Source organism: Heloderma suspectum, chromosome 4 (assembly GCF_057233095.1).
Source record: "Heloderma suspectum isolate Gila_16-S chromosome 4, 16-S_ref, whole genome shotgun sequence".
NCBI lineage: Eukaryota > Metazoa > Chordata > Lepidosauria > Squamata > Helodermatidae > Heloderma > Heloderma suspectum.
Window position 1 is genome coordinate 287,743,891 of NC_139461.1, and position 18,660 is coordinate 287,762,550.

The 18,660-nt window shown below is 44.8% G+C and overlaps 1 protein-coding gene across 4 annotated transcripts in view; it reads right to left on the reverse strand.

Annotated features, from left to right (window-relative positions):
- Window positions 1-18,660, reverse strand: part of RIPOR3 (RIPOR family member 3) — a 139,030-nt gene that overhangs the window by 57,138 nt on the left and 63,232 nt on the right. For 3 of the 4 annotated variants that reach the window (XM_084854143.1, XM_084854144.1, XM_084854142.1), the window contains 2 exons: window positions 14,662-14,789; window positions 4,044-4,190 (listed from right to left, as the gene is read on the reverse strand). In XM_084854143.1, the coding sequence (XP_084710269.1) occupies window positions 4,044-4,190; window positions 14,662-14,762 (248 nt within the window). In that variant the 5' untranslated portion in view covers window positions 14,763-14,789. The remainder of the gene's footprint in view (window positions 1-4,043; window positions 4,191-14,661; window positions 14,790-18,660) is intronic. The other variant, XM_084854145.1, reaches the window with a different exon arrangement.

The following is an 18,660-nucleotide window of genomic DNA, read 5'->3' on the forward strand; positions in this document are numbered from 1 at the left end:
TTTAATGAAGTGTAGGGTCCCCCTCCACACACACACACACACACACACACACACACACACACACCCTCTCTGCTCTCATGGAAAATCCCAAACACTTAAATTTCCCCCTTTCAACCTCCCAGAGGCACCGTCAGTAGAGAGAAGCAGCCCATGGTCCACCAAATGAAACAGAGAGAGGGAGAGAGAGAGAAAGAAAGAAAGAACGAACGAACGAACGAACACCTCCATCACCTCTCCCCACCCTTTGCTGCTCTAGATGCTGATACAAGCAAGGAGGGGATACACAATCAGAACTTCCCTTTGCACACAGCAAGTGATTTCTGCTTGGGGCGATAACAGCAGTAAAGCATTGAACATCTGCTCTCTCCCCAGCCATCTAGCAAAGTCTGTTGCCTGGAATTTGCTGGCCACACTAGGAACTAATACTATGCAGCCCAGGTCAGCCCTGCACTGAATGCAGAAAGAGTCCCCCTGCCCCCAGTTCTCGCACATGTATGAGACTTTTTGCACATTTGGCAGCTATGATAGAGCTGGGAAAAATCTATCCAGACATTAGGCAGCACTGTAAACCAGCAACAGAACCAAGTGGTAAAGCTTTTGTGCACTGCAGGAAAATATTTCACATCTGATTCTGCAAATTGCATAGAGAGGCTCTAACTTTGCAGAGCTCAGATTGCTTTGGAGCAAAGCACTTCTGGACTATAGCAGCTAAAGCCCCGATTCTACCCTGTATTTCAAACACTCCAAAAAAATGCTCTAACATTTGATGTTCTAATGTTCTTGCGCCACCGAAATAACATCTGGTTATTACTATGCAATGTTGCTTTTTCGACAACATTTACAGGCAGTGTCTTCAACCATCTTGGGAGAACTTGATAGAACCTTTCTTAAGCCCCAGCCGATGGAACCTTCATTTAGACCCCTAGACATTCTCCCTGCCCCATACAAACATTCGTACTAATTCAGCTTTGGGAATCAGCCACTTCTGGCTACCTCCATCCTCACACATACGCAGTGTTGGCTCAAAAGAACCTACAACCAGTGAACCACATGGCAATACACACTGCTGTTTTTGGCCATACTGACAAGCAGCGATGGGACAGGGGGTGTGGACCACCTCTGTGCAACAGCAAGCAAGAAGGAAAAAGGGATTGCCCAGTGATGCTTGCATCTACTCAAGGTGAGAAGATTACATCACTGGCCTGCGTGGGCTGCTGGTCCTCCATGCAGCCACAGCAGTGAATCCTTTCCTGCCCCCTTTTTGGCTGCTGCTCAATTGGGGCAGCCAGGAATAACAACATGCAACCTACATACATCTTCCTCTGCATTTTTAGGGGTCAATGGAAGGGGGGAGAGGAGAAAATGACTATTCTATCAACGCTTCTGCTGAACAAAATGGAGTGTCTCAACTCAACAGAAGAACTTCACCCACGTTCTGAAAAGGAAGACTTGCCTGGGGGTGGGGAGGGATCTGCCTCCCCCCTACTTTGTAGTGGGGCCTTACCCTGCAAGATTCTGGCCTCTTTGCGCCTACTGGGTCCAGTGGGACCCCCAAAAAGAGAGTAAGTCATAGCTGCAGACTGAAACTCCATGTTAGCTCCCAGGGGGCAAATCTCCTCAGCTCACATTCCTCTAAGTTTGTGAGTTAATTCAGACCAGACATGAATAACTCAGTTTTCTCCCTTTGTATTTAAAAAATGATGCAGTCAGTGCTGCTTTACAAGATGCAGAACCTAAACAGGTCAATGTGTTTATGTTACGTGGCCTGTGCCTTTTCCAACTTACGTGGGGGGGGGGCGGTCCTCTAACCATTGCAAAGACAGTCCCACCCATCCATCGGAGACACACAGTTTCCCCCCCAAATTCAACCATTTGATCACTTGCCAGTAACACAGTACAGTAGTCTCCAAGGCTAGTTTAAATATTTCTGCACCCAAATCTCTAAAATGCAGCTGCCTGAAAACTTACTGAACTAAAAGGTTTGCTCGCTCTTAGTGCCATAAATTCCCATGCCAAATAAAGACAACTCAAAGAAGTAGCTACCTGGATCCAGATAATTTATTAGCCCAGGATGCTATTCAAGAGACCAAAAAATCTACTAGTGGTTTATTTAGGATTGTGGGAGATCTTGGCCTATATTTGAGGGTCAACTTTTGCAACAGTGCAAGACATAGGAAACTCTGGATCAGGGCAGCACTAACTTTATTAGAACTAAAGATGTTTCCTCAGTGGTTATTGGTGGTTAGAAGATTCTTGCTTAAGCAGATATTGGTGGATGATGGCTACTACCTGTTCAACATGCTTTATATGGTTGAATAGAAGTCGTCGTAAGCGCGTTTTTCAGTTACACAGAACTCCTCAAGGCACTTTATTTCCAGCAAAAAGCCTAAACTTTGTCTCCACTGCTGATGATCTCAACTGCAAATGGTTTCTCTCCAGACCCTATGTGAAATGTGGTCAGTAGCTAGTACACACCAGCCATCAACGCCTATTTAAGCAAGCATCTTCCAGCCATCAATGCTGGTTGAGGAAACGTCTTTAACAATTAGCTAAACAAAAGTCTGAAGAAAAGGTTATCTCTTTTACTTGATGTTCATAAGAATAGCCAACCACCAAAGGTCTATCTGGTTCAGCATTCTGCTCCCAACATGTCTTTGGGAAGCTCAAAAGCAAGACATGAGTGCAATAGCACCATTATGCTTGTGTTCCCCAGCAACTGGTATACAGAGACATATGTTCTTCAATACTGAAGATGAAATATAGCCACCATGACTAGTAGCCATTGATAGCCATATCCTCCATTAATTTGTTTCATCCTTGCTTTTAAAGCAAGTTGGCAGACATCACTACAACTTGTGGCAGCAAATCCACAGTTCAAATATGCGCTGTGTGAAGAATTGTTTTGTTTTATCCATACTGCTTCATGGGATGACCCTGGGTTCTAATATTGTGAGAGAGGGAGAAAAAACTTCTGTCCTTTTCCTCTACACCATGCATAATTTTATACATTTCTATCATCCCCCTCCTTACTTGCCTTTTTCCCCCAAGTGGAAAAGACCCAAATCAAACCTTTCTTTATAAGGCATTTGCTCCAGTCCTTTGATAATTTTGGCTGCCCATTTCTATACCTTCTCCAGCTCTACAATATCCTTTTTCAGCTGTAGTGACCAGAACTGTTTTAATTGTTTTAATTATGGGGTTTTATTCTTTTATCATGTTGTTCCCAGCTCTGAAATCTTTGTTGTGGAGTGGTATATAAATGTTGTAAATAAATAAAATAATTATAAATAATTATACACAGCTTTCCAAACACAGCTGCACCATAGATTTGAATGAAGGCATTCTGATATTGGCAGTTTTATTTTTTATTCCTTTCCTAATGAAAGGAATCATCATGGAATTTGCCTTTTTTCACAGCAGCTGTGCACTGGGTCAATGCTTTCATCAAGCTATCTACCATAACCCCAAGATCCCTTTCCTGGGGAGTCACCACGAGCTCAGACCTCTTCAGAACAATACATGTAAATCCTTTGAGCACAGGCTGAATTATTTCCTTATTGTCTACAACAGGGGTACAGAACCTTAAAGCTGGGGGCCAAATTAGCCCTTCTGGGGGACCCAATCTGGCCCTCTAGGGTTCCCCAGGTGGCCACACCCCTTCCCCTGGCTCCACCCCCTTTCCCCCAACCACCAATCGTTTGGTGGTTTCCTGGCTTGTGTAGTTTTTTCCTCTCATTCTAAAAGACTGAAATGCTCTCCTAAGCCTTAGTTGCTGGCGGTACGAGCTTTGAGCTAAAATATAATGGTATTGTGGGCAATTTTGGCCCCTGCCCTATTGCCTTTGTTCCTGCCCACCCCTGAAATGCACCCCCCCCCCAAAACGTCTCCAAAATGGAATTTGGCCCTCAGGCTGAAAAAGGTTTTGGACCCCTTCTCTACAGTACTAAGCACACTACTGGAGCTAAATAAATGTTAATCCATAAGATACAGTGCAACGTCCAACATACTGATGTGTTGTATGCCAGGGTGGGTGGGATCCTTACTTAAGTCCTTTCTTCAAGGCTTCAAAAACTTTCTTCACTTGTTGTGGCTTGGGATCCCAGACGGCTGCCCCTTTCTGGAGAGAGGCATACATCTTGGCAGATTTCACTGACATTTTGGACCTCGTAGAACCTTTGCTGAGAGACTTTCTGTAAGAAGGGCAATAAAAAAGAGCCACAATAAAGCTAACCGAGAACATCAATTGTTTTGGCTTCACCACCCATGGATGCAACAGATTGTGAATTGTATCCAGTGTCAGTCTAACTAAAAAAAACCCTCATTTCAATGGGTCTACTCTCAAATGAATCAAATTCCAAAAACTGATCCTCTGCATGTTTACTCAGAAATTAAGTCCCCCCAAATGCAACGGAGCTTTCTTGCAAGTAAACATTTATTGGATTGCATTCTAAAGGTGGAACTACTTACTACCTTTGCAGAAGTAGAGTTACACTCATCCCACTTCTCCAAGAAGTGAGATGTTCCACAGGAACAGCAATTACCCAGGTTTGGTTTTCTTTGGACGGAGGCCACTGGAGATGTACTGGCATTTTGCAATATTTGCATTTACTTACAAATATCCAGGCTGACCATAGGTGGAGGAACAGGTTAAATACTCAAAGAGACACCCCCCAAATCCACTACTTCCACATCAGAGCTCCAGGAAAACAGTATTAGTCTTGTAAGATTGTCTCACACTCTTAATCATCCTTATTTCAAAGTCAAATGAATTCAATAGGACTTCTTAGTCAATATGATTAGAAACAGACTGTTATTCACAAATAAGCACCCATAGGACTAGAGGGGTGTTACTAGGGTAACCAGACTGATGCTACAGCCATTTTAATTCCCCCACAATGCCTCTGGGGCTACAGCATAGCCCCAGAGGCATTGTGGAAGAATTAAAATGGTAGGCACCCTCCACAATCACCCACCAAGGCTATAGTGCTGCACAAAGGAATAGAAATTAAACATCTATGCATTATTTAACAGGATGGTAAGGAGGAATAAAGGCTTCTGAATCCAGACATGCACCTGCAGAAGTCAACTACAACCCTATGCAAACTTACTTGGGAGCAAGCCCCAATGGGATTAACTTTTGAATAAATATGCTTAGGATCTTTCTTAAGATGTCACTGAAATGCTACCTCACGGGTAGAAGTGTCTAGGATGACAGCATTACCCTCCCTGATATTTGCATAATTCAGCCACAGCCCTGATATCGTAAATACTTCTGCACACAAGACAAACTCCCTACAGGTATGAAGGCTTGGAACTTTATACACACCATGCAACAGTAAAAAAAGAAAAGAAAAAAGAGCTGTTGCCAAAAACGGCAGTATCAGATTAGCATATAGGGAGCATATTAGTCGTTACTGTCAAGTCACTTACACCAGAGTGGCCATGAAATTCAGTGGGATTATCCAGAGTAAGCGGTCTTAGATATGCTACTGCAGACTACTTTTAAATACAGCACCCACAAGTTTCAGAAATACTATTATCATTTCTATACCATTTATGGAACATGATCCTAAGCATGTCTACTTGGATGCAAGTCCTACTGAGTTTATTGTTCCTTATTCCCTATTAAGGGCATTCAAGTAAACAAAGTTCTTTGCTGTTCTTATAACGTATAATTTATGAAGCTGCCTCTCTCATACTGAATCATCTAGCCCAATATTACGTACTCTCACTGGCAGCAACTCTCCAGGGTCCTGGGAAGAGAAAGAGGTCTTTCCCAAACTTGTTACTCATGATCCTTTACAACTGGGGATGCAAGAATTGAATCCGGGACCTTCTGTATACAGATCAGTTACTCTACCATTGAGGTACATTCCTCCCCTTCTTCCTTAACCCTATGCGACAAGACATTAGTTCTCCATTTTTTTTGCAAGTGTGGAAAGAGACGGGAAAAGAATGGATCACTCAAGGCCATCCACCAAGTTCATGGGTTAGTAGAGAAGCTAAACTTCAGTTTTCTATCCACTGTCCATAAAACTAGCTCTCGCACCCTGAAAAGGATCACAACCTTAAGGGGTCAATTCGAAGCATATTCATGAGCACAGGCATTTGTTCATATTGAGATTTACTTTTGAGTAAATGCATTCCTGACCCAGGACTAAGGCTACCCAAATCTAGTGCAGTGGCTCAGAGACTGAGATGTAAGCAAAGCAGACCCTGGCTCAAAGTCCCATCTTTACCATGAGCTCACTTGCTGGCTTTAGGCAAGCCATTACTGGCCAGTGCCCAGCAGCTACAGTATGTGTCTAATAATACTAACCTGCTTTGCAATGTTGCACAGATTATGCAGATAATGCATGTGAAGCACATACTATTAATGCACACTTTCTGTGGAGTAAGCCCCAGTGAAGACAGTAAGACCTTCCTCCAATTAAGGATCGTAGTATTAAACAATGCAGTATGTTTAGAAGAATCACTTCTTTCTTAAATATATAAATCTTTCTTAATGGCCTAGGGATTTCCCTCTCTTTATAAAACTTTTTTTTAAAAGAAGTAGTCAGTTCCTTTCTTCCTCTCATTCTCTGTTTAAACACTCTGTCATCTTCCACCTTTATATGAATTTTTTTTTTTAAACTAGCTCTTTAAACTTTTGCTCTCCCTACTAAACCAATTTATTCCTGTTTGAAACACAGGACAGAACAAGTTGCATTGATGTAAAAGCTATTCTGAAGTCCCATTTGGAAGAGAAAAAATCCAGTAAGTATCCTTCACAGCACAGTACTCACTGTGTAAATATAAACAACAATTGCACCACTGAGTATTGCTCACCTATCTAAGATGAGTAAAGACAACCCAGGGAAGTCTTTACAATTTCTGTCAGAAGTTGTAGGCTATACTAAACTCCACTCCCCCAATTATTTGTACCTAACTTTTACTATCTCCCTTCTTTAACTATGTATTTACTTATCTATCTAGGTAAATTCTCCCTTCTTAAAGGCAATGAGTTCTTTATTGTGATCAAGTGGATTTCCATCCCACCTGATCATAAAGAAACAAATGTTACAGTAGACACACCTGGAAGCTGTTGCAAGAGTGGGGCCTCATTGCCCAATCCAAGCCACACTTACTCAGAAGTAAGTCCCACTACCAAGGAAGTAGGTTTAGGATTGCAGCCTCAGTTGTATCAGGCAATTGAAGTGTACATACAATTTGCCATCTCCAGGATGGAATGTTTAAAGGTTGTTTGGTGAAAGAATTAGGGGCTTTGATAAATAAGGCTGCAGTTATATTATATGCATGGTTACTTAAGAGGGTGCAATCCTAGGCATGTTTAGGCAGAAAAAAGTCCTGCAATTTCCAGCATGACCCTCACCCAGCCAACCTGGCTGGCTAGAGGGATGTTAAGAACATAAGAAGAGCCACCATGATGGATCAGACCAAGGGTCCATCTAGTCCAGCATTCTGTTCCCACAGTGGCCAACCAGCTGATGACTAGGAAACCACAAGCAGGATACGAGTGCAACAGCACCCTCCCACCAACTGGTGTACATAGGCATACTGCCTCCGAGAGAGCTGTAGGACTTTTTCTGTCCAAACATGCACAGGATTTTGCCCTAAGGTTACTTAACCTTAAGACTTAAGGTTACTGAACTCAGTGAAACATGCTGCGATAACAGCTGTGCATTCCTCTGCATGCAAAACATAGACAGTGATAATTCAATTCAAGCTCAAATGTATGCCAGATAAGCAAAGAGACCAATAGGTGATAACACAATCAACTCAGCAGTGCCGACTTGATTAAATGCTGTAGTGGGGCAGGAAACCATTGTCTCTGTTCAGATCCAAATGAACAGACTTGATGAATTGTGATTCAGTGTTTTCACAAATTCCTTTGTTTAAGGATGGCCAGTAGCAAGGGTGGGTTGCTGAGTAATATTGCCATTTCTGATGTTAGATTTACATCCATTGATTCTTTCCATAGGGATTGGCCTGTTTGTTCTATGTAGAGTATAGAAGGGTATTGCTGGCAGATTATAGCATACATCACATTAGAGGATCACCAGGAAAATGAACCCTTGATGCTGTAGCTAATATTATTCCGCCTTGTAATAGCAGTGCCTGAGGGCAGAGGAGGCTGGTGGCTCTGAGGTCAGTGGGCAGTGAATCAGCTCTGGGTTTCCGCTAGAACCAGTCAGAATTCTAATGGAGCTATCTGAGGTGCTTGATACCTTGGATAGCTCTTTTAGAGTTCTGACTGAAATCCAGAGAGGATTATCCACCCCACTGACCTCAGAGCCAACAGCCTCCACTGCCTGAGGGCAAAGCCACACATTACACAGCGTAGCACGTAGTTACATCTGTTGTTTTACTTACATTAATTACAGCTGTGAAAAGGCAGTCATTAGCAGGGCCACATCATGTGGGAAGGGGCTTATCCCTTCCCTCTGTAGCCATAACCCACCTGCAAATCCTCCCACCCTGCATGCCTCTGGCACTTAACTGAAAAGTTGTCATTGGTGCCGATGGGATTTTTTTTGTTTTATTAAGCCTTGCAGCTGCATGGGGAAGGTCAACTAACTTAAGTCCCATTAAGTCCAACTTAGAATTCAACAACAGAATTCTAAATCCATCTTTAACCTTACTATAAGGGCAGCAAAGCAGATCCCTACATGGAAGTATCTGGATGCTTACATGCATCAGCATCGCAATGCTCAGCCTGGCTCACTGAACCAGCTACTTGCTGATGGAGGTGTTCATTACCTTTTGGTGTTCAGCTTAAGCTGGATCAAACTCCATGTATTTTAAGCTCTTCATATGAGGGCAATTAATCCAAGAAATAAAAAGACCATGGCCACAATCTAACGCAACATTAAGCATGCTTAAGCTTACTGATTTCAGTTGGGTTATGCTGGTTTAATGCTATGTTATATTGTGATCTGTATCTCTTGCAAGAAGTTCAAGCTCAAAACCCCTGGAATCTGACATGCTTATAATAAACACTGCCTAAAAGTGATATACAAATCATAACAGCATCTATTTTCTAGAAGTACTGAAGCCCTAATCCTAGTGCAAACCAAGCTACTTTCGTAGTTAAATGGTACGTAAATTTTGCAATCTCTCCACCCCCTGAAAAGTAATAAAGACCTGATTGTTGTTTTTTAAATGCTTTACAGCTGAAAGTAACTGAGTAACCTTCAGGGAAATGTAAACTCACTTCTTTCAGAGCATTCTTACCCTACTGGAGGTGCTCTGGTCCTAGAAACAGCTGTTTGACTCCTTTCCCTGGTCCTGTCTTTCCTTGTAAGAACTCCCACTATGTACTTAATACTCCAATCTGTTTATTCAATTGACTGCTTGATTTCTTTTTTCCCTGCCTTTCAGAGTTAAGTCTATCAACACATCACTTAAATGTCTTTCTGGCAGTTGGCTAGCTGGATATTGTTTAGGTCTGCTAACGGATGTGGAAATCCACATACATTCATAGATGTGTTTTGGGGTGTGTGGGACCCAGGAGACTGCCTTCTCCCACATGAACCTGCCCAAGAGTTGAGATCAGCTTCATAGGCCCTATTCTGTGCTTCCCACCATGAGAAGTAAGGTGGGCAGTGACCACAGACAGGGCCTTTTCATTTGTAGCCCCACCGCCGATTATGGAACTTCTTCCTCAGAGAGATTTGCTTAGTGCCTTCTTTATTTTCTTTAGGATCCCAGATGAAAACTTCTTAATTTGAGAAACTGCTGTGGGTGCCACCATAAAATGGTTCCCATGGAGGATGTAGCTACTCCCATAATGGCTGCCATGGGAGCCTGGCTAGTCAAAAGTGAGCTAAAGATTTGCAGGAGGGAGAAATAGTGTGGCTAAAGCTGGGAGGGAGGGGGAAATAGCAAGGCAAAGGAACAGAGGGGAGAGAGAGAACAAGGGTATATGCTAGAAAGAAAGAGAAAGAAGGCTGCCCTAACATTGTCCAAGGTTTTTCTTTAACAAATTGTTTCTGAAGGGGGCAGGGAGGGGAGAGTTTCGTGGGTGCCATTGGATGTCCCTGTGGGCACCATGGTGCCTCTTTATGCCACAGTGGGGACCCCAATTCTGGTCACCAGCCCATGGCAGGTCATTCACTTCTTTAATTGACACTTTAAAAATATTATGGTTATTAATGAGGTTAGTGTGTTAAGGCTGAAATTCTCATATTTATTACATTGTTTATCTTTGCCTTCCGCCAGAGCACATACATAGATTAAAACGATAGGTCATTGCCTCAAGAAGCTTACAGTCTACACGTTGACAGTACAGGAAGATGGCAGAGGAAGGCAGGAAAGGGAGAGGTAAAAGTTACAGGTAGCACATGGGCGATGTCAGCCTCATGTGCTCAGGGTCGAGTACTGTAAAGCCAAAGGTTTCATAGAAGACATGCAGGAGTTCTGGATGGACATGAAAGGTGGAGCTGTTTACAGGGACAGGAGACTTCAAGATGGTAGAGCTAGAAGTTGGCAGAACTGGATATGCAATGGTCATGGGATGGGATGTAATGCAAAATAAACATATTTATCTTAGATAATGTACTTATTTTTAACTCTGTCCAGTTAAGTCCTAGCAAGGCAAAGCTCACAGACAAGTCAGGAAGATGCATGTCTGACAAGAAGTCTGAGGGAGGGGGTAGGCAAGAAATGGACAGGCGGAAGTCAGTCCTGCATCAAGATTTCCAGAAAACCAGGGCAGTTGGAGGCAGGACTTTCAGAACCCAACAAGTCTAGACCCAGTCCTTTTATACTTCCTGCCCTGCTCAGGCTCTGCCCCCTTGCTAAGGAGTGCACAGCCTTAAAGGGGCAGCTCTCTGGCATGGAGTCTGGCAGTCTACTGCCTCTCCATGATTTCATGGTGTATTGGTGAGTGGGTTCAGTGGAGCATGAGGCACTTAGCAGTGGCGCTGCTGGCTTCTCAAAGGCATTGGACTCAAGCGGTGCCATTGCTGGGGGGCCAGGCTAAAGGGCCTTGGGCTCAAGGGGTACCTAGTGTTTGGAGTCTGGTTCAATGTTGGGATGCTAACCCAGTCTGTCCCTCATCCTCTGTGCCTGGGTCACTGCTAGATGTTGACGCCATGACATCTCATATATTCAAGGCTGGTAACAAGCAAAGCTGAATTCAAGATAACAGCTTCCTGGAGACCCAGGGGCAGTTTTGCAGAGATCATAGAATCATAGAATAGTAGGGTTGGAAGGGGCCTACAAGGCCATTGAGTCCAACCCCCTGCTCAATGCAGGAATCCAAGTCAGAGCATCCCTGACAGATGGCTGTCCAGCCTTGTTCTGAATGCCTCTAGTGTGGGAAAGCCCACCACCTCCCTAGGTAATTGGTTCTATTGTCGTATTGTTCTAACAGTCAGGAAGTTTTTCCTGATGTTCAGCCGGAATCTGGCTTCCTGTAACTTGAGCCCATTATTCCGTGTCCTGCACTCTGGGATGATCAAGAAGAGATCCTGGCCTTCTTCTCTGTGACAACCTTTCAAGTACTTGAAGAGTGCTATCATATCTCCCCTCAGCCTTCTCTTCTCAAGGCTAAACATGCCCAGTTCTTTCAGTCTCTCTTCATAGGGCTTTGTTTCCAGTCCCCTGATCATCTTTGTTGCCCTCCTCTGAACCCTCTCCAGTTTGTCTGCATCCTTCTTAAAGTGTGGTGCCCAGAACTGGACACAGTACTCCAGATGAGGCCTAACCAGTGCTGAGTAGAGGGGAACGAGTACTTCCCGGGATTTGGAAGCTATGCTTCTATTAATGCAGCCCAAAAGAGCATTTGCCTTTTTTGCAGCCACATCACATGCCATACACATGTTCATGATTTGTGCATCTTGACATAAAATCTCGCAAAATTGGCTTAACAGGTTTTTGTGGTATGTCAAGCAGTAGGATCCTGAAAATCCAAAGCAGCCCCCAAGCATGTTGACAGCTGCTAAAATAGGTGTGTATGTTTTCATGCCACCATCCAGGGAGCCTATTATATGGTTCCCATGATGAGTAACACACTTCTTCTCCCCTCTCCACCCAACTGGTCAGAGCGGTTTTTAAAGGGTTGTCTTTAAATTAAAGGTTGTCATTTTTTAGTACGTGAGAAGATAGGTGAGTATCTGCATAAGCGCTCAGGCAGGTGTGAGCGGGGGGAGTCACAAAGTTTCTCTGAAGATCTGTGCTGTGATTTTCACAAGGGACTTGGGGCCAATCCTATGGAGAGAGTCAGCAGCCTCCAAAGTCAGAGGCTGCTGAGTATCCAATGCAGGGCGGCCAGAGCACAGAGGCAAGCCTTGCCTCCATGCTCCAGCTGCTCTGCATTTTTGGTGAGATGGGCGATTTTGCCTGTCTAGCCATGGCTTTGGGGAGGGGGAGGGAAGGAGGCCAGGACACACACAGGAAGCTGCGTAACGCAGCTTCCGCAGTCTCCTCCCCAGCCCGGGGACTGCCCCCTTTTCCCCGTCTCCGCGCTCCTTTCCATTTCCAAGCAAGGAAATGTAGCCAGCACGGACAGAGCCATGCTGGCTATGAGGGGACGGGGAGCGTGGTTTCTGGGCTCCGAGCTCGGAGCCCTCGTTCTGACCTCGGATCCCAGAAACTGAAACATCCTATGGCCCTGTAGACAGTGTCTAGTGGCCATAGGATTGCTCTCTTAATGAAGTGGGGGAAGGTAATTGTTCAGGGGGGGGGTTAACCCCAGAGGGCCACACCCCCTTCCCCTGGCCTCATGCCCTTCCGTTGACCACGGATCGTTTGGTGGTTTCCTGGCTGTTTTTCCCCCATTCTGAAAGGTAGATATGCCTCTCCTATGGCATAACTACTGGCAATAAAAGCTGTAAACTACAATAGGCCGATGTTTTTGCTCCACTCCTTTTGCCCTTGGTCCCACCCACCCCTGGAGTGAGGCCCCCAAGTACTTCTCCAAAATGGAATTTTGTCCTCGGAGTGAAAGAGCTTCTCCACCCCTTGGGTACATGCAGTTTTGCATCCCAAGAGCTTAAGGGCACAATCCTATGGGGATAGGTGGCCCCCTCTGAACTCGGAGGCGACTGCCTATCCAATGCAGGGCAGGAGATGCGCAGAGGGGATCATCCCCTCCACACTTCAGCTGCCCTACATTGGCAGCTAGACAGACTCCCTGTCTAGCCGCAGGGAGGTGGAGCAGGGGAAGTAGCTGCCAGATGACACATAGGATGTGTCATACCAGCATTTCCGCCTTCCTTGCCCTGGAACACCCCCAGGAATGCCCCATTTTCGCTGCTCCATGCTCCTCTCCCAAGTGGGAACAGCGCGGGGCAGTTCTGAGCTGCCTGCGAGGCAGCGCAGGGGCGGAGGGAAGGTCGGTTCTCCGGGAACTGACCTCGGAGCACAGGCTCCAAGGTCGGTTCCCAGAAACCAACGTATCCTATGACCGTCTAACCACTGACTAGCAGCCATAGGATTGCTCTCTTACAGACTGAGGCTACAATCCTATGCGTACTTTCCTGTAAATGTCCTATTGGACCAACATCCGAGTAATCCTGCATAGGATGGGGCTGTGTATCTAAAACTTGGAAACCATTTATTTCAGACCAGTTTTGATGCTTATAATGTTACATTTGCTTCCATCAGAACAAGAAGTAATGGAAGACAGGGGGCTGCTGCCAAAAGCAGGAGCCTTGTGTCTCCACCTCTTTCCAGTTGGTAACTTCCAGTACTACATGTGATGTCATCATTCTGCGAGTTTCATACCACTACAAGCGTCAGCAAATGAAGTGGGGGAAGGAACAGGGGAAACACTAAGAGCAATAATGGTACATCTCAGGTTTTGAAGTACTAAATGTACAGAAGAGGAATCTCAGGACTCATGTTTGTGGCAGCAGGAACTGGTCTCCTGTCCTGCCTAACTCCTGCCTTAGCCTAGGTACTAAGGGCTCCTTCACACGGAGCTTTTATCCTGCTATTGAGATTGCTCACTCACAGAATTTTGCGGGTCCTTTCCACCTCCAAGGCACATCCATAGGTACTTCATGGTTATTCCATCTCAAAAAGTTCTGGAACTAATGAACTATCTTTTTAAGTCGGAATGTTACACGATTAAAACAACCACTAGATGGTGCTGTTTCATTGAGTTCTATGGAACCTTGAAAGTTAAAAGCTTCCCCTCACAGCAATCACATGGGCACTGTCTGGGAGCCGCTGTAAATGCAGAAAGGCTCCACGGGGAGGAATGCGGGTTTTTTCTTCAATGTAAAGACAGCCTAAGTTCGTATACCTATATGTTTTCCCTACCTAAGAGGAAAATAGCTTTTGAGGGGGGAATTCACATCAGGAAAATGGCACAGGGGAAAAGAATTAAACCCCCTCTCCCAGGGCTCCCAATCCAAATCAGGGGGTGGGGGATGACTAGCAGCTACTGTTTGTTTAAAAGATTAATGGTACAGTCCTATGCATATTTAGATAGGAAAAAAGTCCTACAACTCCCAGCATTCCCCAGCCAGGCATGCTGGCTGGGGAATGCTGGGAGTTGTAGGATGGGGGGAGGTTGTATAGATTGTGTCCTAAATGACTGGGAGATCAGATCATGGATCTGCAATGCCTCATCCAGGCATAGCATGGAACGCATATGGTGACAGAGCTGATGTTGGAAAAGAACTTGTTGCTTGTAACTGTGCAACTTACGCTAACTTTCGGCTGTGTGCGCTGCTGAATCCGGCGAAGGAGCAGCTCCGGCTAATTCTTCCCCCATCAGCAGGGGAGACGAATGTTAGCTTCACTGACATGATTCCTGGTTAACAGGTCTGTTACCTCTAGAAATTAAAGGAAAAACAGATACATTAAAGGATCACACAGGAAGCAGAAAAAGCACTCGATTATATATCCAGAACCAGGCCCCCTGAATACGTAAGGGCGCCATCCTATGCATGTTTTGACAGAAAAAAAAAGGCCTACAATTTCCAGCATGCCCCAGCCAGCTGTGCTGGGAGTTGTAGGCCTTTTCTCTGTCTAAATATGCATAGGATTGTGCCTTGAAACTATCTTTCCAAACCAGGCCACTGGCCCATCCAGCTCAGCTGTCTATTCTGACCTCTTCAAGGTCCCTGGCAGGGCCTTTCCCAGCACTTGTTACCTGAGATTATTTCATCAGCAGATGCCAGGGACTACAAAGCATCCCTGCCTGCCAAGCATGTACTCTACGATTGAGTTGCCGAGCCCCCTACACAGTCATTTTATTATCTGGGGGGGGGGGGAGTCTCCTTTTGTGGCACACAGTTTCTCTCGAGTTGTTGAATTTCCCAACCAAAATTTTGTATCTTGAAAAATGCATCTCCCAGGGGCCCCATCTGTGGCCGCTGTGATTGCTGTGGGGAATGTGTTTACACAAATATTACAGGTTCCAACTGGATATTTTGGTAACAATGATATTGAGAAATACACCCAGACCCACCTTTCTGCAAACTTTTAAAAGGGCTTTAAAAAACACTGAATGGAGACTGTGTTCTCCCTTTCGGTACATCACCAGAGTGTAAATGCTCATATAGACATATGTTTAAATGGCAAAAATCAACAACATTATCCCTCCCTCAAAATCCCTTACTATTTTATTAAGATCTTGTCAGGGGAGGACTGTTTAAGCTCTTTAGAGGCTGTGCACTCTATCTCCCCTGGGCTGGTGCAGACAGAGGCAAGTATTTTTTGAAGGGGAAGTAGTAGCAGGGCTGTTACCCACTACGCTAAAGCTACTCTTCTCCCCACTGTGTACACAGAGGACATATCATGCTGCTGTCACTAAAAAGGGACATGCAGGAGTATTGTGCAAAGGTTGGGGGCAGGCTTTGATTCGTGCATCAATTGTACTCCCTCCAGGTTTTCCATAGTTCTCCTATAGGAAGAGAGCTGTCTGCTAAATATATTTTTTGCAACACTGGCTTCCCCCAGAACAAATAACTAATTGAAACATCCTCCATTTTATCAGTGGTTTCGTTGGCTAATCTCTTTTGCAAGCTGTAATTGTACTGTTCCTACTCTGCCCCCCAAGGAAACTCTGGTGCTGTATGTGCGAACTTAATTAAGCCAACAGTCATATGCCAAGGAGCAGATTTATTTATTTAGTTTATTTATTACATTTTTAGCCCACCCTTCCTCTCCCCCTGCATTTTATATGCACAACTCTGTGATGTAGACAAGGCTGATGGATAGTGACTGGCTTGTGGGCATCCAGGGAACTCTGGGCTGAGTGGAGATTGAAACCTGTGTCTCCTTGGGACTGTTTAAGCTTAGGAAAAAGGTGAGTAAGGGGAGACATGATAGAGGTGCTCAGAATTAGCCATGGTGTGGAGAAAGTGCAGAGAGAGAGATTTTTCTCACTCTCTCATAATACTAGAACCCAATGGGGTCATCCCATGAAGCTGATTGATGGGAGATTCAGGACAGATAACAGGAACTCCTTCTTCACACTCTGTATAGTTGAGCTATGGAATTTGCTACCCCAAGACATAGTAATGGCCACCCATTTGGATGGCTTTAAAAGGCAACTGGACAAATTCATGGAGGATAAGGCTATCAATGGCTACTAGTCCTGATGGCTATATGCTCCCTCCAATAGAGGCAGTTTGCCTATGTACACCAGTTGCTGGAGAACATGGGTGGGAAGGTGCTGTTGCTCTCATGTCCTGCTTGTGGGTTTCTCGTGGACAGCTGACTGGCCACTGTGTGAACAGAATGCTGGATTAGATGAACCCTTGGTCTGATCCAGCGTGGGTCTTATGTTCTTATACAACAAAACTTAAAACCATGAAACATAGCAAAAGAAGAAAAATAATGATAAATTGCACTCCAGTTCTATCTGGAGTTCTACTTAACACTGAGAGTATAAGCTAGCCAAGGGTACAATCCTTCAAGACAGCAACATTCAAGTTGTGATTATTATTGCTTGTTATGAAGGATGCAGAGGAGAGCAACAACGATGACAAAGGATCTAAAAGCCAAATTCTATGGAGAAAAATAAAGGGACTGGAGACATGTAGCCTTGATTAAGGGGATTTAGGAGGTCTACAGAGAACGTTGCAGCCATCGATGGAAGCTGCTGATGCTGCTCCCCTTACGGCAGCTGGAAATGTAGAGTGTGATTCACCCCATGGATTGCCCCTATTGAGTAGAGCAGGAGTAGGCAACCTGGAGCTCTCCAGATGTTCTGGACTACAGTTCCTACAATCCCTGACCATTGACCATACTGGCTGGGGCTGATGAGAGCTATAGTCCACAACATCTGGAAGGCACCAGGTTGTCTATCCCTGGTGTAGAGTTTCAATGCCACTGCCAGTCAGCAGCAGGAATGCCTGGTGCTGGTGTACAAAGAAGCTGCTTTATATGAGGTGAGAAGCAGTGAAACTTTTGTTAAATTGACCATGTGAATCAAGGAGAAGCAGTTTCATGAAACAGACTCTCCGATAACATTGTTTCTCTGGATAATTGTATTTATGTATGTATTTATTTATTTATTACATTTCTATCCTACCTTTCGTCCAAGGAGCTTAAAGTGGTGCACGTAATCCTGCCTCCATCATTTTGGACACTGATTTGCATAAAACTTGCATATCCTAATTTATATGCATATGTGCAAATTTAGAAATAACTATGATGATTTAAATAGAGGTACAGCACATCTCACTGTAGCATGGAAGACACTGACCAGGTTCACACAATTGCCACGGCTCATCGGGGCTTATTTAACCATTAGAAGGAAGAGCTGGGCCTTGAAGGTGCCCATCAACAGCAAGATGGAGCAAGGCACACAGGCAGAGGGCCTGTTCGCATGATCAGTCAGCCCACCATGGCTTATTTAAGCCGTGCTGGGCTGCAGCATGTGCAGGCAGCCATTCTGAATTTTCAAGGCATAACTGCAGCTTGTCATGTCATCCAGACCCGCTGAGGGTGGGTTGTGCAAGGGTTAAACAACCTTTGCTTAACCCTAAAACAGGCCATGGGTTCTGTGAGGGTTGTTTAACCCTCCCACAACCCACCCCACTGGGTCCGGATGCCCCAACAAGTCACAGTCGCTTGTAACATGTTTCCTTGTAACAACACACCACTATGCTTCTAATACTGCTACCAAAACAGTCACACACACATGCACACAGACCAGTCCTGGAGCTCCTCTCATTTCTGGGCAAATGTTCAGCTGCTATAGGCTCGCATCCCTAGCTAAGCAGAAGTGCCTGCCTCTTTTATACTTTTTAATCAATGGTCTAGCTGTTAAGGGAAGAAAGAGATGAAGTCAGACTATTCATCCTCCTCCCACCCTCCATCAACGCTTTGCATAATTCTGTAACTGGATCCGCACAAATTGGCTTGTACAGACTGCCACTAAAGTTACACAAGACTCTTGTTTATTTTTCCAGAATTTGCCCAATATATAGCTTTACCACACCAGGATCCAGAACTTGGTCACTGGCAGCATCTCGCTCCAAAAGCATAACATTGTCTCTCATTAATAACTCAGGTCATGCCGGCTTCCTCCAACTCACTCAATTTCCTTTGGCTCCATTCTCTGTTTCCTATCATCACTCAGGCCCTTTTGTTCCTTGGGGGAATTTGCTTTCCCAAAGCTGTGTGTGCACAGAATTTAGACCAGAGGGCTACCATCTCACAAAACGCAACAGACATATACATTCAATCCAA